This window comes from Dromaius novaehollandiae, chromosome 4 (assembly GCF_036370855.1).
Source record: "Dromaius novaehollandiae isolate bDroNov1 chromosome 4, bDroNov1.hap1, whole genome shotgun sequence".
In the NCBI taxonomy this organism is placed as follows: domain Eukaryota; kingdom Metazoa; phylum Chordata; class Aves; order Casuariiformes; family Dromaiidae; genus Dromaius; species Dromaius novaehollandiae.
The window spans coordinates 78499506-78524182 of NC_088101.1; the positions used below are offsets into that span (position 1 = coordinate 78499506).

The 24677-nt window shown below is 45.0% G+C and overlaps 1 protein-coding gene across 4 annotated transcripts in view; it reads left to right on the forward strand.

The window, feature by feature from the left end:
* The window catches only part of ZFYVE28 (zinc finger FYVE-type containing 28), a 158393-nt gene extending 149056 nt beyond the window's left edge, over positions 1-9337 (forward strand). For all 4 annotated transcript variants that reach the window (XM_064511521.1, XM_064511522.1, XM_064511523.1 and 1 more), the window contains 2 exons: positions 6012-6115; positions 7043-9337. In XM_064511521.1, coding sequence (XP_064367591.1) covers positions 6012-6115; positions 7043-7174 — 236 coding nt within the window. In that variant the 3' untranslated portion in view covers positions 7175-9337. The remainder of the gene's footprint in view (positions 1-6011; positions 6116-7042) is intronic.
* Positions 9338-24677: the final 15340 nt, after the last annotated feature.

The following is a 24677-nucleotide window of genomic DNA, read 5'->3' on the forward strand; positions in this document are numbered from 1 at the left end:
TTTTCCTTATTCAGCAGCTGTGCGTGTATTGTGTAAGAGGAGAATTTAGTACTGAGTTTTCCAAAATGAGACAATGTTTTATAATCAACTGAGCATATTTAATCATGCATGTAAAACTACTGGATTTCCAAATGTGCAGTTTTTAGGTGGTGTTTCAATAATTTGGTCTGACTTAAGGTTAAAGAACTTGCACAGAGTCTCTTACCTATTAAACGACTATCCCCCTCTATCTGCACAGTATGAAACTTGTGACTTCATTGCAGGAGGAGGGAAAACAAGCCCATAGGTACTTGTAAAGCACAAGTTCTTTCGGCTCCACAGTGACTTAGCTGTTGAGATTTTGATTATGTTTGAATTTTTCTTTGTCCTAGAAATACATAAAAGATTTGAACCTCATCCCAGTGGAAGTCAGTCTTTTCTATCCGAGTTGTTTCATTTTTTGTAAATAATTACTTGGTTGAAAGAGAGAGCTGCTGGTTATTTACCTGCGGAGAAAGGACTTCATTCAAGATGATATCGAATCAGGCAGAGCAGAGGTTTGAACCAAAGTCTACAAAAGCTCTGTGCTGCAGTGAGAGCGTTCTAGATTTGCGCAGAAGTTCTGTCCCAAGAAAGCTGTTTGACAAAGCTGTCCCTGAAGTTAATAAGCCTCTGCCTCTGCTTTCTCTCTCACCCCCGAATTTTCATGAAATAATACTGTTGAAACAAAAAAAAAAATATTTTCTCAATAAATTTCAAGCCAGCTGTAATCAACGCCAACTTAACTACTTCACTGAGATTGCGTTAGTGCAATAGCCTTCTAGGAATCTCGGATAAAATTTAGAGATTGCCCAGAATGACATGCAGAAAATTGTATGTCAGAAGGGACAAAAAGGTTCATTTTACAGTGGCAGTTGAAGTGAAGGGTAAAGTCATGTCCTTTTAGTTCTCTGCTTTCTATACTTTAAACTGTAAGAATTTACCATGCTTCACAATTTCTGCTTCCATCAAAAGAGCTGTAGCAAGCTGATCTGACCTTTTTTGCAATTGTGAGGATAATGCACTTTGATGGCTGCAGCAGTGCAAGTTCAACACGCTGCTGTAGGAACAGCCCTCTTAAGGTTAGTTTGGTAACAGTATAATCAGGGTTATACATGAAGTGCTCTAAAATCTAATATACATTGATCCAGGAAGAGCTAACAGTTTGAGTTCTGCATTAATAATATTTGATTAAAAATTATAGCCTCAGAAAGGTTTCTTTCTCTGAATTGTCTGGCCATAATACAAACACTGTCCCAGGTTGAGTGTTTAGCAGGTGGTGGTCTACAGGCTGTCATGCTGTGCATGCTTTCAGGTTTCTTTTCTTCCAGAGTATAGATTTGCTAAATTAGGCCTTCTTTTAGAGCTCTAATGACTTTATGGGTTTTTTTCCTCAGCCCACCCAGTCTTTTGTGTCTCAGCACCAACAAATGAACTTACTCTTTCTGGAGAAGGGTCCAGTGTTATTTCAGAGCTATGTGACTCAAAGGTGTCAAAGAGATTGGATTTGTACAGTGTACTCTCATCTGAGGTTTCAGTTTTTAATTCTGGTCTTTCTGCCTTCAGAGTTGCTGTTGCCAAATGTCCAGCCCCTCATGTCACCCAGCAGGAACTGTTCTAATTAAAGAATATACAGGCATTGTCTTGTGATGTTTGAATCAACACTGGTGGATCTAGGTCCAGGCTCAGCAACTCAGGCGCTCTTCTCTTTGTGTTCCATGACACAGAGATGTTATTCTTGCTTTTGTCAGATTAGATAGGACTGCAGCAGATCTGTTGCATGTATTTAAGCAAAATGAATTTCACATGTGCTTTTGGACAATGTTTCCAACTTGTATGATTTTTATTGTGATTAGGATTTTTTCTTAAAGTGCCAGCTTCTTGGGGTTTTGTGACAATTGTTTTCATAGAGCAGAATGAACTACTTTAGCTAAAGAGGTTACAGAGACAGAGAAAGGTGAACTCTAAAAGCTACAGCACAACTCAACTCAAAGGCCGTAGAATTTCATAATTTATGAGCAAGATTATGGTGCAAGATTTTGGAATAGTTAAAATTTAGCAATACTTTTTTTCTTTTTTAAATCTGTTTTCTTTGGTCTTCACAATACTTGATTTTATCTTGAGCCTTTAAAGAAGATATTCCTCTCTCTAGGCTTTTGTTTCTTATTCATTTAAATAGTTATTTCTCTTTTTTCCTGCCTTTTTCCTGTACATGCTTTTAATATTTTCTCCTTCTCAAATTTCTTTCTCAGTCTTTCTGTCTCGTTAATTCCTTCCCTCCCTTCCTCCTCCCCTTTGATGTTTCTCCTGTGGTCTTCATCTGCTTCCCAACAGATTTGTCTTAGCCCTTATTGCATGATAAAGCAACGGGCCAATTAGCCTACGAATAAGGTTTTCTCTCTACTCCCTGTGCAAATCCCTGAAGCACAGAGAGACAGTGCTTTAGGATATTTCAATTTGCTGCTGCATGCAGAGCTAATGGAGCAGTGCGGCCGGCAGAAGGACCATAACATAACAAGCCTACTGGTGCAGTGCTACTGCCCTGCTTCCAGCATGTCTTCAGGATAATGCTAGGAGTTTAATTTATATAACTCACTGTACTCATCATCATACTGAAGCTTTATACCCTCATGAGACTGCTCTTCAGAGAACATTTCCAAAACCTGTTCTATAAAAAGCCTGATGACTCAATCATTAATATCTGTGAGTTGGAAAGGCTGCTCCCGTGGTTGAGTGAGATGGGGCTTGTGAAGGACCTAGGAATGGAATTGAAGGTGTCGAGTCCATTGCCGTTGGTACCTGCATGGTGTGAGGGAGGCTCGAGTCACTCAGAGCTTCATCCTTCATGCAAGGTGCTGGGCACTTCAGCTCTAACCCAGAATTGCATTTAAACCTTCATTTCTAAGCAAGTGCATAATCTAAAAATGAAGCTTCTGTTTTTGTAGTCAGCATAAAGATTTTTTTCAGTCACAACGAGTCAGTGGCATGGGGCTAATGGCCCCAAAGTTTTGTGTTCTGAATCTTATTTCCCCACTGCATCAGTATGTGGTTTGGGGCAAGGCATTTCTCTCCTGATTTCTCCCCACATGCACACAAATAGACCGACTTACCAACTGTAGCTGGGTGATGAGGATTAAAGCAGTTAATGTTTGCACAGCATTTGGGATGTTAAAAGCTGTTACATAACTAAGTGTTACTATTTGAGGGTGTGCTGCAGTGCAGCTGATCTTGATGCTAGTAAATTGGATGTTAGGAGGGCACTAAAACCCAGAAGCAACACAGCACAGTGCAGGTCTCATAGCCCTGTTGACCTGCCTTACTGTTGTTGAGTCACTATCTGGGAGAAAATGTGCCCTTCAGCTCACGCTGCTGCTGCGCTAATGTTCAGGAGTGGTGAATCAGCTGACACAATACCAACAGAGGTAAAAGAGAATTCCTCTGATTTGGGAAAACAGTCTGTATAGAGGCATATACTGTTTCTATACATTGAGTACCAGTGAGATATGATTTTTTTTTGTATTATGCAATCATTAAAACAAAGTTTGCAAATGAATTCATCTTGCAGTAAAGTAATTCTGTAGCCATAGACTATGGGCTACATGATTATTATGGATGTATAAGATGACTATTTATCAAAATACTTCTGTCTCTGACATACATATTTTTACCTTTTTTTGTTTTTCTTTTAATTTAGCACTGCAGACAAGTCTATACAAGACCAACTCCCTGCCTCCCCCCACACACACACACTTTTTCAACATTGCACATCAAGGGCAACCACAGAAAAAAGCAAACAAAACCCAAATGGCAAACGCCTGCTAATAAGAAAGCTTCTTTCTGCTGATGAGCTCCATATTCTCCTTGGTAGGGTTACTTTAGCTTACAATGCATCTGCACTAATCATGAATCTCAGGAAAGGAGTGATTATGGTACTAGCTGCTCCAGAAGTTTCAATTCGTAACAGAGTTTACAAGAAGGGGCTGTGTTGTGTGGCTTTTCTCAAAGTGTTAAAATTAGTATCTACACTAAAATGAAGGTTACTATGTTCAGCCAGTTGGTAAATCATAGGTAACAAAGTAGGCAACTTACCAAACAGCTTCCACCAGCTCTGGGTTCATGTGGTAGGGAGACTTGATGGCACGGAATTTGCATAACTTCCTAAACTTTGCTGTTTTTAAAATTAGTGAGAATTGAGGGGAAGATTAAACCCCTGAAAACCAAATCAAAGCTCCATAGTCTAATGGCAAGTTTTAAACAGAAATATCTTTGTTGGTTTGGTTATTTTCCATGGAATCAATATGACATCCTAGAGGGCCTCCTGGATGGAGAATATGGAGATGCTCTAAGGTCAGCAGGCTTGCCGTGATTTCACATCAGAGAAAAGAATGAAGAGGAAAGTTTCTTTGTTTCATTGCTATTAATGCTTAGACTTAAGCTGGTAGTCCTGCATCATCCTGTGATAGGAAAGAATGTCTTTTAAGGAGGATTTTGCAGCTGTTCAGTTCTAACTTTCTAGCTCTACTGTTCACGGGGTTGAGGTGAAGGGCTGCCATATGCAGTCTCCTTTTTTCTACCACATAGGTTATTTCTCTGCACACAGACTTTGGTTTGGTTGTTCTCCCTGTTGCTGCGACTTTATCAGAAAACAGCTCATTCATTAAATGAAACATTCCTTTCTTTCCTAGTTTAATTCCCAAAATAGTTTAGGGGACCTCGTAAAAGTCGTATCAAGATTTGAAATTCTCATCAATTTTTTTGACTTATCTGCTTTTTGAATGTTTTCTGCATTGAATTGTATATCCTTTTTGTTTTTAAGCTGATATATGTTACAATATGACAAACGCATGAAAACTGGTCGCAGTTACATTTAACAGAAGAATACAGTGGAAATTATGTGGATTTTTAATCTAATTATCTTCAATAATCTCTGTATTAAGTGCACCATATATTTTTCTGCTGGAGAGTATGCTTCTTGAGGCAGGGGTTTTGCTTCTCAGGTTTATGAATCAGCAGTCACATGTTGCATACTGTAAATTATGCTTGGAGAGAAGCTGCACATGGGGAACTTGGGTAAATATATCTAGCAGTTCATGTTCCCTTGTGTCCATAGGTTCCTTCTGGATAGAAGTTGGCTTGCCCTTGATTAGATTTTTATTAACTTAGTTAAGCAATCAACTGCATCATTTCTACACTCATAATTTTAGACTTTCTGAGGTCCTGTGGGCCTGTCACTGGTAGAGGCAGTTCAAGAGAAGCAGTGAGCCTAATACATTCTGATTTGTAGAAAAGAAATCATTTCACTGCTTTGCTTTTAGGAGAGGTTGCAGAGCTTACAGGAAAACAACCTATTAAAACATGCTGTTACGGATAATGGTAGAGTTCTTTCTCTGCTAATTTTTGTACACTTGAATTTGCATTTTTGCTTCCGTTGCTGGTAAAGGCAGACTTCCAGTAAGAGCACTAATAGTTTAGCAAATGGAAATCAGGTCCTGAGTTTATTATCTGTAGGGTTGCTTGCCTCATTGTAGAAAAAACAGTCAGCCTTTCTGTAGCAAAGGCTGCACAGGTTGGAAATGACATCAGCACTAAGCTTGTTTTGATGGTTGATTGGTTTGTCAAAAACACTTGTGCTCCAGCTCTGTTTAACAGTCTCTTGTCTTCATACTTTATTTTGCCTCTCTGCTTTTCCTTGCCACTTTCATTTGCAGAGGATATTTTTCATTTCAAGTCCAAAACTGCCATGGGCTGTTTCACTTTAAACGCCTGCTGCGCTCTGCCCCGAAGGTGGGTGCCTCTCAGTGAAACGGGAGTGATCCCCTTTAGTCCTTCTTAAACTTACCTGGTTGCTTGTTCACAAAGCACCTTGAGACACTTAGATGAAAGCTGCTGCTGTTGCACTTTATTCTGCCTTCTCCCTTGAGGATCTTGTAATCACATGTTTGTTTTTATTCCCGTTTGAAGTATGTTCCCTTTTGTTGCTATGTTTCTGACAGATCCTCCTGATTGGGTTCCAGATGAAGTCTGTAGCTACTGCACTGCGTGCAAGGCTCCTTTCACCGTCATTCGCAGGAAGCACCACTGTAGGAGCTGCGGCAAGGTAATGACTCAGTTAAATATGTGGCAAAATATCAGCCAAAAAGAACTGTAAATTCACGCACACCACAGGAACTCAGCTGCACAGCAAAATGCATGCTCTTACCACAAGTTTCAAAAGTGACAAATGTTTTTTTACGTCTTCATCGTCAACTATTCAGCTTACATTTAGAAAGGAAGGGGAGGGTCTTAAATTTTATACCGTAGTAGGCATTTGCCTTCTAAAAAATCAGAACTCCCTGTTGAGGTCTTAAAATGAGCACCCTAAATCAGGAGTCACTCTGGACTACATCTCTAAGCTTTAATGAACTTCAGAGTCAGTGCTGTGCACAGCCTGCGCAGTGAGGGGTGATGCACTGTTCAGCTGCACGAACAGGGTGTCCCTTTGCTCTCTTTCTAAGCCTTTACAGGATGACTGCCTGTTATAGGGCTGCTGCTTTGCAGGTTTGTGGAGGAGGAGGAGGGAATGAGGGAGAATAAAGTAGTCATGTGCCTTGGAGAGCCAGAAATCTGCAGTCCCATTTCACTTGCTTTCTTGCTGATTAAAAATCAGGAGGGTAGAGAAATTGTTTTGTTGACTTTACTAGTAGACTCACATGAGTAAGAACTTTGGGGATATTCACAGATGTTGCCCTAGGCTTTCCCTAAGGTCAGTACTGCTTACCTTCTGTGGAGGAGCCACCTTTCCCCTTGATCTGTACAGAGAGACTGGTCTGCCTTGGCTAATGTTAGTGCTTGCTAAGCGTAGTCAGATCAGTTTGTCAGTGGACTATGGATTGCCTACAGAGGGCTTTCAGATGATATGCTCTGAAAGGTGATGTTCCGAGTACATGAGAGCACCGTGCATGCAATCCCTCCCTTTTCTTGAAATCAGTTTTGTCCCATCAAGTTCTTTAAGGAACTAAAGTGAAATCTCCCTCTTGTTTTTCAGATCTTCTGCTCCCGCTGTTCCTCTCACTCTGCTCCATTACCTCGTTATGGTCAGATGAAGCCTGTCCGTGTTTGCACTCACTGTTACATGTTCCATGTCACTCCTTTCTATAGTGACAAAGCTGGTATCTGACGTATTAAACTAGTGATGTGTCTACTGGAGTCTTACATGGACTAATATATTTGACCTAAGCCAAGAATTAACTTGAAAGAGGGACCCTGTGAGGCCATGTAGGCTTTGACATCCATTATTATAAATTTTGTACAGACAGTTTTTATTGCATTTTATTACGCTGCTAAAGGGAAGTATGAAGCGTCTGTAGCTCTAAAGCTACAGTACAGTCTTCCATAAATTTATAACATTAATGTTACGATGCCATATGTCGAACAAATGCACTGCGTGGAAAGAAATAGGGCTTAGAGAACTGAACAAGCATTGCTGCTTATCTTACATGCTAAGAACAGAGTAGCTGGTAAACTAGTTCATCACAGCAAATCAGTTCCAAAGCTAGGACACTTCTGTGCTCACTACAATTCTAGCATGGCTGTGGATGTCAGCTCTCTCCCTCCAGTTGCGGTTTAGCTTTCCCGTTACTGGATTTTTGCTACCTGTGCTAGGATTAATTAAAGCAAAAATATTTCAAGTCCGTATTCAGTATTTATGAAGGCAAATTTTGTTTGAATCGCATAGGAAGAAGGGAACGTCCTGAAGCAGTATGTTTCTGTTGCCTTTGATTTACTGAGCTGAGCAATAACTCTAAGTTGTCTTCTCAAAATTAAACTTTATAACTTCTAATTCCATATTTGGAGATTTTGAAATTATTTAGAGCCTGCATCATTTATGCTAAATCCTGTTAATAAAAATATACCACAGAGCTTCGATTTCTATATCAACAACTAAAACTTAACAAAACAAACTTAAGTGGAAATGATTACCAAATGAATGATTTACTATTAAAATACATATTTTTGAAAGAGTTTAGCAGCAAAATTAAGTAGATGTGACAAATGATTTATCCCACGCTGAGTTTTTTTAAATGATTTTAAAAAGACAAGTATGTAATGATATAATATATTCAAAGGTCCTACAGAATGGTCAACCAGGGAAGGGTTCTCGTCCACCTTTGGCAGAGTAATTGTAAAATATTGCATACTGTTACTTCACTCATGCTAACACCTCAGAAAACATCTGTATTTCTTTGAAACACCAGAGATTAATTTTTATTTCCACTTTGAGAGGAAAGAAATAAGATTCACGTGGATTCATGCTATGATCTTGCACAAACTATTTGCAGTAAGAGCTCCACAAGCACTGAGGTTTCAAAGACGTTTGGACATGTTTTGAGCTAGCCACATTAAAAGCAAGACATTGCATGCTGTGGTTACAGAGGAAATGAGATCAAGAGCTCTTTGCTGTATCCCCTTTCCTGACTTGCAGTGTTACGCAGCATGTTTCAAACTGATAAATACGAAGGAAGGATGAGGAAGTTGTTTGCGGTATCATACTCGAGAAAGGTTGTCATTCAAAAAGATAAAGCAAAACTGGCTAGTGTTGCTTTTTTTGTGGACATTCCCTTTGTTATGTGGTTTTATATTCAGTGTTAATGAGCCATATAAGGGTATAACAGTTTGTTGGCACTACTGTCATTTTGAATCAAATGAAACAGCTTCACTTAGTTTATGTGTACTGCACAAGCCTTATGATGCTGTTTGTAGACAATTTCAGCTATAAAATGTTATCCTCACCTTATTTATATTTTTATTATCATTTTCCCAAAATTTTTCTCATGGAGTCCTTGAGCTGGACTGCCGGATTCATCAGAACTTGAAAAAGCATGGGTTGGGTGTTCGGTGGGAGGTGGGTAATGTGGTGCAAGCAATGATACTTATTCAGGCTTAAATCTCAGGCTTCACATTGCAATGATTATTGCAGTTTTATTTTTAGAAAAACGACAAATATAATGCTTCTTTTATAGGATAAAAAGAATACAACAAACTTCAATTGTGAAATAAATATGCACAAAAAGTTGCTTCTGTGAAAAAAGAATCTTATTTAATGGACTGAATATTTATTCAAGCTTGTTTTTATTTTGTAAATGCTGTAATTCAGAATCATTTCCATAAATATGATATTTAAAGATCTCAGACACTATAGTTTCTTATGTAAATACAAACTCCTATTTCTCTTACTGAAAAGCACAATGACTATATCAATACTAATATACATTTGCCTCAAGGAAGACTTTCATCTTGTAATCTCTTCAGATAATTAAAATGTCAGGACTTTCTACTTCCATGTGCTGGATTGCTCTTTCATTTCTGGTCTGTTTACCCACAGTGACAGCTGACATCCTGTCAAAGAAACGGGCCTTAATTCTGTCTCGCTTTGCCCAGTTTGCAAATAACATGAAAGAAATGAGTTTAAATTTGAAAATGGAAGTCACCCTTACACACAGGCATGGTAAATCAAAGCCTGAGTACTAACCTGTCACTTAAGATTTAACATGCTTTGTGCTATCCCTTGCCCCTGGCTTAAACTCCCCCTTCCCCAAAGATCTTGTGTCAATGGCCGCTTCACACGCAGGGCATATTTGGTTTGCCTGTATCAAATCAGAATAATTTATTCTGTGAGTGATGCAAATCTGCTGTGAGAATAATAATCCTTGGATCTACCTGAACAGTTATTCTTATAAAATATACATGCCCAGTACTGACTTGTTGTGCTTGTTGTATGAGATATAACTGATGCAATTGTTGTAGGTTTTCAGACTTCTTTTCCAGAGAATTTAATGTATATCTTCGGGAGGCCATTCCACTAAAGAAAAAAATGTTATAGCCCTGTGACATTAGGGTTTCAGCTTCTGAGTGGTGCAACAGTAGGAAAATCGCATGGGGATTTTGTGCACAGCTTTAAGATTGCATTTGAGTTAGCATACAGAATATTTATGGGCAAATATTGCTCCCTTAAGGTGTTTACATGTAAATGAACAGTAGAACTTTGTCCTAAAGGGATTTTTGAATGAATTTCACAGTGCTGGAGGGTTTGTCAAAAGTAGAGTAAAAAGGAATCTCTTGTTTTCTCCAAATTCCCCACTGATTTCTCCATTCGTTGTGGGGGTGCCACAGGGGAGCCAAGAAGGATAGAAAGGTTAAGAGCATTGCCGAAGGTGGCAGTGGTTCACCTGGCGTTGGACTTGCCTGCATGAGAGGTTCCCTCTGAATTGAGGCTGTTTTCAGAAAAAGCTTACAACAATTTATAAAATGATCCTTTCTGGAGCTGTGCTAATCGTACAGCGCTTCCCACTCCCGCAGGGTCTGCAAAGTGAGGCTGGGTATCAGGGCTCCCTCTGCAGCGAAAGGAGCTTCAGTAAAAGATCTCTCTGCCTTCAGAGGATACTCCTGACCAAGAGGGCTCAAAAATACTTAAAATAGGTCACACAGCAGCTCTGTGAGGAGGAACCGGATAAAAGCGATGGGCAAGGGAAATGGCCCGAGGGTGGCTGTTATCTGACTTGGGGAGGGAGGGAGGGAGAAAAGCTGTGTGGGTGCACGTCTGTGCGGTTGTCCCTGCACCCCCAGGGGGACGGAGGTGGGCTGGAGAAGTGGCTGACGTGGGAGACTTGGCTGTGAGGCGGGTTCAAATACAGCCACATCATGACTGTTCCTGGGAGCTGGAGGAAAACGCCGGCGTTCTCTGTGTCTCGTCCCCAGCTGAACTCGCTGTCGGTTTGTTCAAAGTCAGAGGCCGGGTCCGCATCCTCGGGTTACCCTGGCAACCCTGCGCTCACCCCGCGCCAAGGCTGCCGCACTCCCTGCCCGCGCGGGCACCAAGCCGCCTGCGTCCTGCTGCCTCGCAGGGGCTCTGACTGCCGGAGCATCTCTCTTTGTAGCAATGAAGATTTATGCTGCCGAGTCAGAGGCTTGCAATGAACTCTCATTTTCCAATAATAACGTTTGACTGAATTACACTTTATTTATTGTGCTTATACTGGAAAGGCTCTCCTCTGTGGGCATCCCTTTGAGCTCTTTGGAGGGTCCTCCAGCTATTTCCCCTTCCCCTCTTCCAACCCCCTCCCCAGCTTTCTGTTTCTGATGTAAAAACTGGGCATCTAACTATGCCTAGACAGGCATCTAACGAACGTTGCAGCCTCCTTGGCTACCTTACAGCTAGTGAAATATTCGGGGCAATATTGCACAATTCGGGGAGTTTTCATCCCTGTTGCTTCCTGATCTTCCCCCTCAAGTTCCCCAGCACAGGATCCCTTCGAACCTTCATTTTGTGTCCTCGTACCTTCAAGCACATCCTGCCACACGCCTCCATCCTGGCCGCCTGAGCCGCCGCGGCTTTTGCACTGAGATGTATAAAATGCTGCAATGTTCCTTTAATTTGGAGAGGAGAAAGGAAGAATCTTAAATCCCAGGGTTTAATACCTACTAGTAAATGTTAGATACTACAAAGACTGAATTTTCATTTGGCTGTCTATTTTCTTCAGTATTAAACCAAAAAAATGGCAAAATATTATGTTTTAATGAAATAAGTGTTTTTGAAAACAGACTAGCTGAATGTGCTACGGATGCAGAAAGCAAATGAGGCAATTAGTCTTTCATGAACTTGTTTTTCTTAAATGTGAGGGCTCTGAAGTCCAAAGCCTAAGTGCAGATTTTCCCTCATGTTTCACTGAGGGGGTCAAGTTGATTTGCCATTTTTTGCTCAGCTTTGCTACAAACGTCAGCCACCTGCTAGGGGTCTGATTGAGCTGGTCTGTAAAGGAGGTGGAAAATTCTGAGTACGGAGGGACGAAACCAACAGTGGAGGCCTCCAGGCCTCCTCTCTGCTATTTGGGACACTGCTGAGCAGCAGCAGTGGTTAGCTATGCACCACCGTGGTGTAAGGCCATTTTAAAAGGGGCCATTGCTGATGCCCGGTTGCTGAAGGATGCTGCCATCTGCTCCTCCTCAGGAGCATCAGGCACTGCCATGGCGCGGGAGGTCAAGGACTGCTGGGCATGGGGACCGCAGAGCCAGCCAGCTTGCAGGTAACTACCTCGACTAATGCAGAGGTCTTGTTTTCTAAAAATAACCCGCTGCCAAGCATTCGTACCACCTGAGCAAGCACTGAACCCATGTCTTATTCTAGAATATCTTGTTTGTGTATTTTTGCCGTTTTACATAGTTCTTCACAGGGCAAAAAAACCCCACTGTTGTCATTGCCCTGATTCTTTTATGCTCTGAGTTAATAATAATGATAAAAAATACAGCTGCAGGAGAGAGGGTGCTTGAGGAGACTACCTTCTAGGTAATGTTTTCAACAGTGCCCAGCTTCAGTTTTTTTACCTGTGGTCCTGATGGGCTTACGAGAAGCATGAGGGAATAAGCCAAGAAGAAATAGTCCTGGATTGCCTTTCTACTGATGACTTCTCTGTGATGGCATTGCAGAAGACATACCGAAAGCATCTGTCTTTTGAAAAAGACTTATCTGGAAACAACTCTCAAGTACCTTGGCCTTTTTGGATGGTTTGGAGAAAGTTGCCCTTAAGGCTTCAGGGGCTGGGACTGTGGGCTCTACTTTTGGGCTGTTTTAGAGTGAGATGCTCTGACATCATGGGAAGTCACATCAGCAAAGTTTAAGAGCAGTGAGCTTGTCCGGACTTTACTGGCAAAGGGCTTGTGCTATCAAATCTTCATTTGCTTTGGTGGAGCAACTATGATTGAGTTTTGAGGGACTTGATAAATAATTGGTTTTTCTCTCAAGGCCATGAGTGATTGATGTTTCATTAGCAAGTTTCCTGTTCATTATGCAGCAGTAAAGTGCTCTGGTTTTGTTGTTTTTTTAATTCAGCTCACTTCCTTTGGCTTATTTGTGAAAAGCTGGAAATTAGTGGATGAAGCTGTGAAATGGAAAAACTTGCTTGTGCAAGTTCATAAATATATTTAAAAAGGAACTGCCTTGTGATTCCTTGACTCTCAAATGTGGGGAGGTGGAGCAGAACAAAGTAGAAACGAAGCAGTTCAAAAGTGCAGAATGCCGATTTCTGAACTGTCTGATTTCGTCTATGACTTTTCGCTCTTGTAGCTGCTGAAAAGGCTAATCTGAATAGGTGATCTCTGGGTGAAATGTTCTCTTTAGTGGGGAATAAAAATGAAAGGTTTTAGCTAGTGACTGTACATCCTCTCTCTAGAAATAATTCTTCCATAATTTTAAATAATAATGGAGGAAGTCTGCTACAGGTCCCATGTGAAGAAGCTCCATTCAAATAAGAAAATTCAGCTATTTTGGTCTAAGACTGTTGGAATAGAATATAAAGCTGTCACACCTTCACCAACCAATTACATAGCCTGTGATTCTTGCATTTGGGGGATTTTGTTCTCCAGACAAGGCTGATGTCCCTTGAAACGAAGCAGGAAAACGCTAGCGCAGCTGTACTCCTGAAACAAGGGGGTTTGGGTTATGTTTGCTCATCATGTTCTAATCACTATCTTTTTTTTTTCCTTTTTGATAAAATCAAATCCCAGGAGGAACGCAAGGTGTTGGCTTACCTGAGGCATGGAGTGTATTTCTGAGCAGGTTACAGAAATATCCGCGTAAGCAGAGCCCAGTGTATGCTAATTGTGTACTTCCACCCAACATGAACGGGAATATTAGTCCTTGGCAGATAGAGGAAGACAGAGGGAGGCTGTTGTCTTTTTGCTTGTTGATTGTATTTTTAATTTTTGTTTTTCTGCTTTCTTCCTGCAGGAAGAAAGGTAAAAAGAAAGTGTTCGCTTTTTTAAAACCTTGATTCCTATTCATGCAACAAATAACTCTCATAACGTGATGTAATTGCATAGTATAAATAACTACTGATCATCAAATAATGTCAGTTTGGTTTTAAAGTAAAGAGAAAAACCATTAACCCCAAATCAAGCAATTATGAAAGCACTTGCTCTGAGTATAAACAGCTCAGAAAGGCATCTGAGAATACCAGTGCAGCGTGATAAAATGCTATCTGTCTGGCATGCCGTTTCTGGAGGCTTTCCAGTGCCCTCCTAAGGTTCAGATGTTGTCACGTCGTTATTTGCCAGAGGAAATTGGTTCTTGCCAAATCATATCTTCATTGCTGCTCTTTGTGCTGCTGGGATTCGGTGCCTCATGGCTTTGTACGCTGTGAGCCCATTCGAGATAGTTTTTATTTGTGATGTTTATAAAATGGTTTAAGCAGCTGGCAAAACAGAAGATGTAACTGAATGGGGAAAGGTGTCGAGCTAGCATACTGCTAGAGACAGCATTTCTGGCATACGTTGTACTGCCAGGGAAAAGCCATGGGAATGACGGAAGGATTGGAAAGTGCACCTTACGCTGAAATCTTCCAGGGGTGCCGCCTGTCGAATCAAAGAGAATCGATCTGTTGTATCAAAGAGAAGGTTAATTGAAAGTGCAGTTGGCTACACTGTAAATAGCTGCACTGAGTGCACGGATCCGATAACGAGGGCTCTTCCGTCCGGCTGACAGATCTAATAGTAACCAACGGCCAAAAGTTGAGCTAACTTGAACAAATCCAATAAGAGCAATGAGAGGCTGATTCTTGTGTGGATAATTAGCTGTTAAAGCAATGAACTAATAGTTGTGGTGAAACTCTCCATCCCTCTAGGTCATTAGAATGTTTTAACGCAACGTTGGAGGGTTCCTAAACGCACATCGGCACAACCACGTGTGTTGGAGCCGAAGCCGAAGTGGACACTTGGTGGTCTGTATTACACAGGTGCTCTGTGGAGATGTTCATGATGGTCTCAAAAACGTATGAATCAATTCAGGAACTGCCGATGCTGGTGTTTGCTCTGCAGGGTGAAGCAGCCCATGCAGCACCCAGGGTGGGGGGTGAGGGGTGAGGGCTTCGCTGTCCCGTGCTCCAGCAGGCATTCCCCGCAGACACCTGCGGCACAAGCAAAGCCAGTCCAGCGCTTGCCACCTCCCCGTTTCACCCTGGAGTTACTCCTATGCAGGAGCTCTGCAACAAAGAAAGAAGCAGGGCAAAAATATGCTACCATTCGGTAAAGGAAAGGAAAGAATCCACGGCCACAGAAATCTCGCTATGTTAACGATCAGCTGAAGGAAGCACTTTCCAGTTTGCCAGCCGTGCTTTGTGGCTCTCGTCCTCACAAGCTGGCTGCCATTTCTTAAATCCGCTGCGAGTATTAGTGTCAGGATGAAAAGTGTGACTCCCGCAAATGACTAAGTGGGCCTGCTGCACTCCGGGTAACTTCTGTAGGTAGTGTGGTGTGCAGGAGACACTGAGCAGTGTTTGGATATATAAAATCATTGCTTTCATATATTCAGCCTTTAGCTAAAGAAGAAATAATCCTGCAGCTTTGTTTTCCTTCCTAATTACTGGGCATGGCTCTGCTGCTCAGCCGAGCTAATTCCTGTACCTGGGGGACATGGCAGTTGTGTGATGGACACAGTGGGCTGGAAATCGGGAAGTTGGAGTTCTGTTCCTGCTCCTCTTGCAAATTTTAGGCAAGTCACTTTGGGATTAAGGCAAAGCCCTTGCAGTGACTTCCAAGAACACTGTATCTGATTCCAAATCTTTCTTGTGCCTCAGTTCCCCAGCCGTAAAGCAGGGATGATAATTGTCTAAGGAATGGGGCATGGATAATAGTGGCTGGCCCTGCACAGATGTTGTTGTGATGTACAACACAAGATGTAATTAAATATCATACACAAAAGGGATTTATTCATATTTGCACGCAAGAGTGTGTCAGCCCTCAAGGACTGGACTTGGGGTCCTATAGCTTTCCTCTGCCTGGATGTGGGGAGTGAGCTGTTGGCCCTCAAGGACTTCTGCTGAGCCTCCTCCGAGTCCACAGACAAGGCTGCTTCCTTCAGAGACTGTCAGGCTGAAGGGCTGTTCTGCATATTTGTTTGAGCTTTGCAGCAGAGGTGTTGCGATAATGCACCGTAGCAGAGTCCATAGGATATTGTAGAGTAATTCCTTCCTCAACCCTGTAAATTGTGTAGTGTGTCTTATCGGACCGTGGTAACCATGGCACCAGCATGCTAACACACCAATATACAGGTCCTAATTATTCACTGCTCTAGGTACGTTATCTTCATCCTACAGAAGAGGCATTGGAGAGAGAGTTTATTAAAAGACTTGGGAGCACGAGACTGGATTGTCCTGTCCTGCTATCTCAAACAACCTTGAATACTCCCTCTCATAAATCAGCTGTGCCTCATCCTAGAAGTAAGTACAGTTTTCTTTATTGTACTTAGACCTTAATCTTCTCCATAGGGTGAAAGTCTTGGAGATGCCAAAGTCTCCAGACTGTGATATTTTAACTGCACTTTGAAGCTTAACCTTGAATTTCTCAGTCAGTTCTTTGCATTCCTCTTGCGTGTCAGACCTTTTGCTCTGTGCCAGTCACCCGGGCCCTTGTCTAGAGACATGTCTAGTGGGACAAACAGAGCTTGTAGGAAGTGTCTAAATGCTCTAAAAGTAATGTATTCAGTCAGGTCAGTTGAGGCCTGTGGTGGCTTTGGCCTCCAGCTCAAAAATTACAGCTTCTCCTCTCCACTGTCCCCTGAGAGTGATCAGTAGGTTCCCTTTCTCTTTGCAGACTGGTCTCATCCTAAAAGCCTTCATTTGGCTTGTTAAAACTTTGTGGTCCTGGTGCACACTTGAAGCACAGACATCCCGTGGTAAAGGCTGACCTCTGAAGATTAAATTCTTCCCTCATCTCCAGCACTTCTGCCTGGGTCCCTCGGAGCAGCTCTGTCTGACTTCATGGGGGCTGCTCAGCGTACTGAATGGTGGCTCTCTGGTGTGATACCAGCATGCCTAAAACAGTGGAAGAAATCCAAAATTTGTTCCCAGTGACCGAGCTGGGGAGCAGAAGAGCGACGCAGGGTTGCAGTGTGTCTGTAACAGCTGTTCTGTAATAGCTGCAGTCTAGAGGATGATGTTTGTGTCTGCATTAAGCTGAGGAAAAACCTGCCAGAGTTATCTTCTCCAGCTAAACACAGCGGAGACTGATTGGTTTGTTTTGCTTAGATGGTAACGAAGCAGTTAATTGCATTTGCTAATGGCTGACTCTGCCTGTCTGCGCAGAGAAGCATCTTAGATGTTTGTCCCACAGATCCTGCGTTGCGTAAGCACACTTGAGACATGCCTCCCATTTCCCTGGCCTCTCTGCTTTCCCAGTTTCCTTGTTGGTTTGTTTTGTTTTTTCCCAAGCATATGTTTTATCTCCTCGTTTCACCAGCCCTCCTTGCTGAAACGCGGAGGTTGTCTGTAGCGATGCGCAGCACGAGAGGCACCTGTGCCAGCACGGATCCCTTCCGGGGACTCCCAGGCACCGGAGCTGCTCCCTGCTCCGGTGCCTCCGTCCTGCCCTTGCAGGGCCGGGCGGCTGCACTGTCTAGTGTGCAATTCCCACTGCGATTCCTCGCTGTCCTCGGGTTTTGCAGGTGCACGGGGGTCCCACACCATTGCTGAGCATGCCTTGTGCTGAGAGGTTTCCCCTGCCCTCCCACCGCCGCTGGACACCCTCTGCTGATGGATCTGCTGGGGTGTGAGGTGCCTCTCGCAGCACAGCTGCCAGGCCACAGGTTTGGGGGATTTTTTTGTTGTTTTTGTGTTTTGCTTTTTGCAGTCTCACTGCTGGGGCCTTTGTATATTTTTAAGGCCTGCTACAGCACCCCAAAGCAATATTCCCGCAAAACAAATGCTTCATATTTTAAATGCAGTAAAACCATCTCTCCCAAGTCTTCTTGCCAAATCACGTTTCTCCTCCTCTACTGGACCAGCAGCCTGGGGCAGGGCGAAGGCGACTCTCTCGCAGACGGCCCCGCTTTGCCTGCAGCCATGGCCCTGTGTCCCGGCCGTGCCCAGGCGACCGCGCGTCCAGACCAGGCGCTTGAGCCCTGTGCGGATGGCGCCCGTGTGGGGTGCGGGGAGCGCCGCGTCCTTCCCTTCTCCGCTCCACGTTCGTGCAGGCGCGTTAAAGCCCCAACGCGCAGCACGGTGTTGGACAAAGCCACGTGTTTCAGTGCTCTCGAGGCGCCCCCATCTCCTGGGGCTCCCTGAACTGTGTCCCCCCTTTTTTTGTGGCCTCCCTGTGTTCCTGGAGCACATCCCCGGGCTGCGTCCTGCTGGCCGTATGCCCAAAGGGCTCACGGCAGCCTCCCGGGCCTCTCGCGGCCTTCACCCCTACGTGGCTGGCTGCGGCTCTGGGCGCCCTCGCGGCTACCACCGCTCCCCGAGGTTTCAGCTTTCGAAACCCCAGCGGAGACGCAGGGCTGCCCGGGGCAGCGGCAGAGCCGCCGTAACCTCCTTCCCTGGCCTCCCGCTCGGCTCTGGCGGCCGCGGTGCCCCCGCGCCTGCACCCTGGTGCCTCCGGCCCAGCCGCCTCGCCCCGGCCGGGGGCTGCAGGCCCTCGGGGCTGGAACGGCCGGTCCGTCCCTATAAATAGCAGCGGCGGGTTGTAGCGGATTCTGGACCGCGGCGGGTGTTTTCTGCTGCGCTGCGGCAGCCGCAGGTTTGCTCTGACACCGTGTGGCAGCGCGGCGCAGCGCCGGTGGGCCCAGGCCGCCAGGGCAGAGCCGTGGGCCCTCGCTTCTCCCGGGGAGGCAAAACAGCGGCCGGAGGAAGAAATCCGGGCAGCCGACCGCGGGAGCGGTTCCCCCGAAATCCCCGGGAAGAGCTCAGTTTTGTGAGCGGCGTCCCTCTCCCCCGGCCGTGGGGATAGCACTGACACGGCAACGTTTCCTGAACGTCCAGGGAGCCCAGCTTTCGGGGAGCTGCAGAGACCCCATCAACCCCCATCCCCCCAAAAACACTCCTCCTCCTCCTCTTTTTTTTTTTTTTTTTTTTTTAATTATGTACATTCACATGCCCTCCCCTAAATAACAGCGTCATGTTTAGCCACAGAACTGTTGATGCCCAGGTCTGGTCGTGCTCGGATATCCCAGCCCTTAGCTGGGTCCTCTCAGAAAGGCCCTGGCTCCTCCAAGCCCGGGTAGGGGAGAGCAGATGTCCCTCCGCGGCCTGAGTTCCCGGTGTGTGCTCTGAGCTGCCCGTGGCGTTTAACAGGGAGCGCTGCAGAAGTGTCCTGCTGGCTCTGCAGATCCCCTGGGGATTACGCTTAGAGCTGGGGATGAGGGACGTTTTAGTGTTTTCCCAGCTGCAAAACGTTTCGAGGCAGAAGCCAGCGGTGGAGGTTGTTCAGCCAGGACTCGGTGCCCAAGGCGTTTGCTCTTAGGTGCTGAATTTTCATGGTCTGTCCCCGTGGTTTCGAGCCGGGCTGTAAGTGCAGACAGGTGGCACGTGGGACCGTGCTATCCCCTTGCCGGCTGGGTGAGGAGGCAGGGAGGAGCTCTGCAATTCACCCTGCCGCGGGCGGTAGCGCCGTGCCCGTGTGGTCTGGTGGGGCGGCCTGCTGAAGGCTTTAGACTGGAAAACGATTCTGCCACCAAAAGTGCAAGAGTGGCTTGTGAACATCTGCTGCAAGAGAAGAGGGCAGAAGGCAGGTTTTGGAAATGAGTGTGTGGGACAGGGCGGCCTGGGCTGGTGTCTCCTGCTGGGCTGTGATAGCTCAGAAAAGAACCAAGCTCTAACCTTTTTGTGGTTCGGTTCTCTGAAGATTAGTGTCCAGCCTGGATGGGCACGTAGCAAGGGCGAATGCCTCCTATGCTGTCCTTGCTGTGGCTGACACTTGAAAACATTGCTTGGGGTGAGCGGAAAGAGAAAGCCCTGACGTAACATGGCTGCCCTACCACAAACAGTTGCTCCAGTCCTTTTTTCCTCATGGTTCCCTGCTCGTTTCTCCTACTCCACTTGCCAGTGGTCTGCCTTGTGGCTTTTGGTTAACAGGTAGAGGGAGCAACAGGGAAACACATTCCTCTTGGGTGGACTGGGGGGCTTCCACAGCCCCAGTGAAATGAAGGTGGCCACCCTGATGTACGCCAGCCGCAGAACCTACTGTCCCGGAGCATCTCTGTGTGTGATGTTCACGATGGTCTTTGTGCTGCTTCTCGAGCAAAAACATGTATGAGGAAGGTTCTGATGAACCTCGGTGTGAAATTTTACACCCACCCAATGCAAAGATCACCACATTGCTGAGTGATATGGATAGACCAGAAGGATGAGACTTCTCAGAAGAATGACGTTTTGAGGACTCCCATGCTGTTTGTTTGTTAATTTGCACTGAGGAATATTGACAAAAATTTCCATCCACCTAGCCCAGAACTTCCCACTGTCTCTGAATCTGCCATGCAGACACTGCTCAGCATCTGCTCCAGAGGCATCTACGCCACAAGACACAACATGTGGGATCAAGGCACGTACCATGAAAACCTGGCGAGCAGCTGAAATGGGAGACGGAGCCAGACTGCTCAGCAGGGCTCCTGCTCCCACACACCAGTGATTAAATACCTCAGTTCTTCCTTCCCCTCCACTTGGAAATCTCACCGTTAACTTGACTTAAGGCCTCCTGTTGGGTTTGCAAACTTGGAGAAAATCTTTTCTTTCAGAGATGAGTTTTCCTTGCCAAGAAGGTTTTAATAACTCACCGTGAAATTTATAGCGTTTAAATTTAAACCACACGTGGGAAAGTGGAGCTGTAACAGTTTAATCCAATTTAACCTTAGGCGATCCGTTCCGTCGCATTCAGACAGACAGTTCACACCGCAAGTGAAATTCCCCTGTGGGGCGGCAGGCTGCGACTCTCATCAGGTTTGTGTCCTTTCCTCAACACAGAGGGCAGGGTTGGCCATCTACAGCCCCCTCACCGGACTTCAGGCTTTTTCTTCTTCCGGCTGGACTTTGCTAGTGAAAGAGCAGGAACGTGACCCAGCTTGGAGTTAGGGTACACCCCTAGCAGGAGGCCGAGACAAGCCTCGTTCGGTCCATTGTGCGTTCCTCTCAATGGTAAAGGATATGCACCTTTTTCATGTCCCAGTAATATGCCTCCTTCTTCGCCCTGTCCCATCACAAGAACAAGGCAGATGCCACAGGTGAGCATACAGTAAACGCACCTCTTCTGGGAAGCAGTCTGCTGGAGATGTCCCTGATATCCTCCACGGAGAGGAGGTCGGAAAGTCTTATCGCTAAGTAAATGCTGTGGATCATAAAAAAATATCGAGCCACATTACGACACGAAGAAGAGATCTGGGCTGTTTCTGGCCTTCTGCTGAAGGCTTAATGACGTTCAAAGAGTTCAAGTGTCCCTTGGCAGCCAGCACAGCAGACAAGTCTCTGTCATTTATTAAGCAAAGCAGCACATGCTAAGCTCTGGCCTGCACATTGCCATCACATCCGTTGAGTAATGACTTCCTGTCTCTGTGGGCTCTTGTTTGGGTGGTAGGGACTGTGGTGGGGCCCCAGAGCTTGCTGTAGCCAGCAGGGCTGGAAACTGTTATGGCATAAAACTCAAGTGCTGCCTTACTCTGCTCGAAGCTATGGTAGTCGTTGTATGCTCCCAAAAGCGATGCCCAGAAGATCACCACCACTGGTGCTGGGATCTCTAGAGGGTTCTGGCATTAAAGTATAGCCTTTGGCTTCTCCGCCATCCAAGATCAGGGAGAGTTGGCTGTGTTGTGGTTCCCAGCCCGTTCTGTCACTGGGTTGCCTAACGCGGTGATGCTAAGCCAAGCTGGGTGAGCCCAGGTGTATGGTGTTCCCATGCCTCTTCAGGGCTTTGTTGGCTTGCTTGTACAGTCTTGTGCTCACCTAGGCAGCTCTGCTGGAGAATCAGCAGCTCCTCTGCTGTTGAAATGGACACTTGCAGTTGTGCCTCAAGGAAACTAAAGCAACAGTTTTGCTGACGGGTTACTCATCTCACCTCCAAAGATTGTCGGTCAAATCCCTTGTATAACAGAAAGGCAATGGTTACAACCCAAGATTAGTGTGAATTCCTCAGGTAAGTGTTCAAGTTTTATTTCCATTGACCTTCTTTGTCTTTTTTAGTAAAGTCATTTTTATATCAACACTGTACCGGTGTGGAGACTTAAAGACCAAAAGAAGTATATTTGTAGCACAAGTGAGACATATAAGTGGCAAAAGCCTATTGAGCAGGGGTGTAAAAAATCGCTAACGTGTGGCTTCTGCAGCCCCGCGGAGGGTCCCCTGACTGCGTGGAGGCGCGTTAGAGGCTTATACCTGGGAAGGCTGAACTCCTCGCATGGTGCCCAGCTAAGGCAAGCAAAGTCAACACGAAGCACACAACACAATCCTAAAACATTTTTATATGATTGCATAAATCCACAGCAGTCTGGGTAGTTCTGTTAACAAGAACTAGGCTGTTTAGCCGCTGCAGTCCACAGCAAGCGATGCCTGTTGGAAACAGTCAGATCTGATGATTTACTGGGATGGCCAGGTGGAGAATATAAATCCAGGCTAAATCTGTCATGGCTGACTTAAAGCTTGGAGAACTGCATGAATGGCAATTCTACTTTTATTCAGTGTTTAGCTGAACTAACAGTGTCCGTATTTGCTGAGTTTGCGTGCATCTGCCCTTTGTGCTGCCTTTCTTGGAGATAACCTGGAGAAAAGCAGGCAGATGGCAAATTCTGCTTTTCAGCTGACCCTCTTACCCTTTCCCGTGGGCTTGTTCGTTCAATAGAAGATCATCAAATAGCTTGTTTTGGCAAGATTTGCTTTTGTTTGCTATTTTTATGGAGAGAGGTAACTTGTAGGCCAAATGTTCTCAAGACATGTTAAATGTGCCGCAGTGAGACCAGAAATTGATTTCATGTCATGTTCCCTGCCAGAAGATTTCCCAAGCAGGTTGATTGCTGCTTGTGCAGCTCAAGTTTAAAACTTTGGGGGGATGGAAAAAAAAACAAAACCAGACTCCCTTCCAGCTTGCCAAGTATGCCAGGCTCCTTGGTTGACTCACCAAGGCAGCGGTTTCCAGAATGACTAACGACTGAGTGTGCATTGATTTCTGCTTGTCTAATGGAGATGTCTTACAAAGCCTGCAGCTTCCAGACTGGGTGGGGTGATTGCCTTTCGGAAATCAGATCTGTATACTGTGCATCGAGTTGGCTGCCCCAGAAGAGAAATAGTAACCTCGAGATCTGGTAAGCGTGTCAGCAGTAGTCTCCAGGCTGCCATCAGCCATGCAGAGTGTTGAACCAAGTGCTAAAACTGCCCTCATGTACTCCCGTCCTTCACTGCTGACATGAGCAGTGTCTGAACTGCAAACTAGACTGTTTAGAGGCCTGTATCTCATGTAGATTTAATACACCCTAAAATTGAGTTTCCTTTAATAGTTTTCTGTAAGGGCAATGTTTGCTCTCCTGTTGCCACCTTTCTGTTCTTGACAAAAACACAAAATTTCAGTTAGGACTGGCCATTCAGTGAAGCATTAATTTGTTTTTGATCAATAGCTAAATGTCAGTTCCACAGCAGACCCGAGCAGACCGGACCCAAGGCATGAACCCTAGCGCTTTTGTGAAAACAAGAGCACAGCAACATTATATGCTATTTCTCATCATGGCCATGACTCAGTGTCAGGAAAAAATACAGAAATTAATTAGACATCTTTTGATGCAGAATTGAGCTCTAATTGAGGACTAAGCACCCAGATGAAAACAGTCCCACATCTGATCCAGGCTGAGATCTTGAGCTGACGTGGAGCTTGGGAAAGCTGAGGTTTGCATCTGAAAATGCAACATGTGAATCCACTGCAGTACGCAAAATAAATTACCTCCCCAGCAGAGCACTCACTAGGTGAGAGAAGACATCAGTCTGGCCTATTTTTGCCATTCCTTGTATTCTGTTTGATTAGTCTCTGAAATAAACCTTCTGAGTGAGCAGCAGCAGGGACATGTAGTTTCCCTGCTCCTTGGTGATACCCATCAGTGCACGAGACACATCTCATCCCAGCTGGGCATTTGGATCCCATCCAAATGCTGGGCTGCTTTGTGCTTCGGACCTGGCAAACGCTGTCCAGGGCACGTGCCGGGCAGCAGGTGGCTTTCCAGCCCCTCGTGGGGACACGTGTCCTGCTCTCTGCTTGAAAGGGAGGTCAGTGGGGCCGGGGGCTCTCCCTGTTTAACTCTGTGCTGGTGGCTCCAGGATGTCCTTGGTGCATCCACGGCATCTCGACCTCCAAGCAGAGGAGTGTCTCCCTGCGGAAAGGAAATGACTGCCATATCAAAAGAAAGGGGATTTCCACTCCTCCAGATTCACAACCGATCTAGCAACTTGCTCTCATGTAAACTCCTGTTTCAGGACATCGAGGGGTGTTTTAACATGAATTGTGCCTGTGTAGGGACAGCAGGAGAGGTGGATACAGTCTTTGAGGACTGATGATGTAAAAAGCATCCAAGTAGCCATGGTAAATATGAACCCACTTGCCTGATCAAACCAAGTAGTATTTCGTGGTCTGTGTATGCTACACTGGCTACATATACATCTCTCATCAAGATTGCTTTTTCTTAGCAATCAAATTTGCGTCTCAGGCAATGGAGAAGGGAGAGAACATTAAGTTTTTAAGCAGCAGACTTGAGAGACTGCATCCTCAAATTTTCTGCTATTTAAAATGTTTCCCTAAGGTTTTACCACACATAAATGAAATGATAATTACAATGTTTTAATCCAATTAGCTCCCTTCATGACCTGGCAGGTGCAAACTGGAGATGGATCAAACTTATT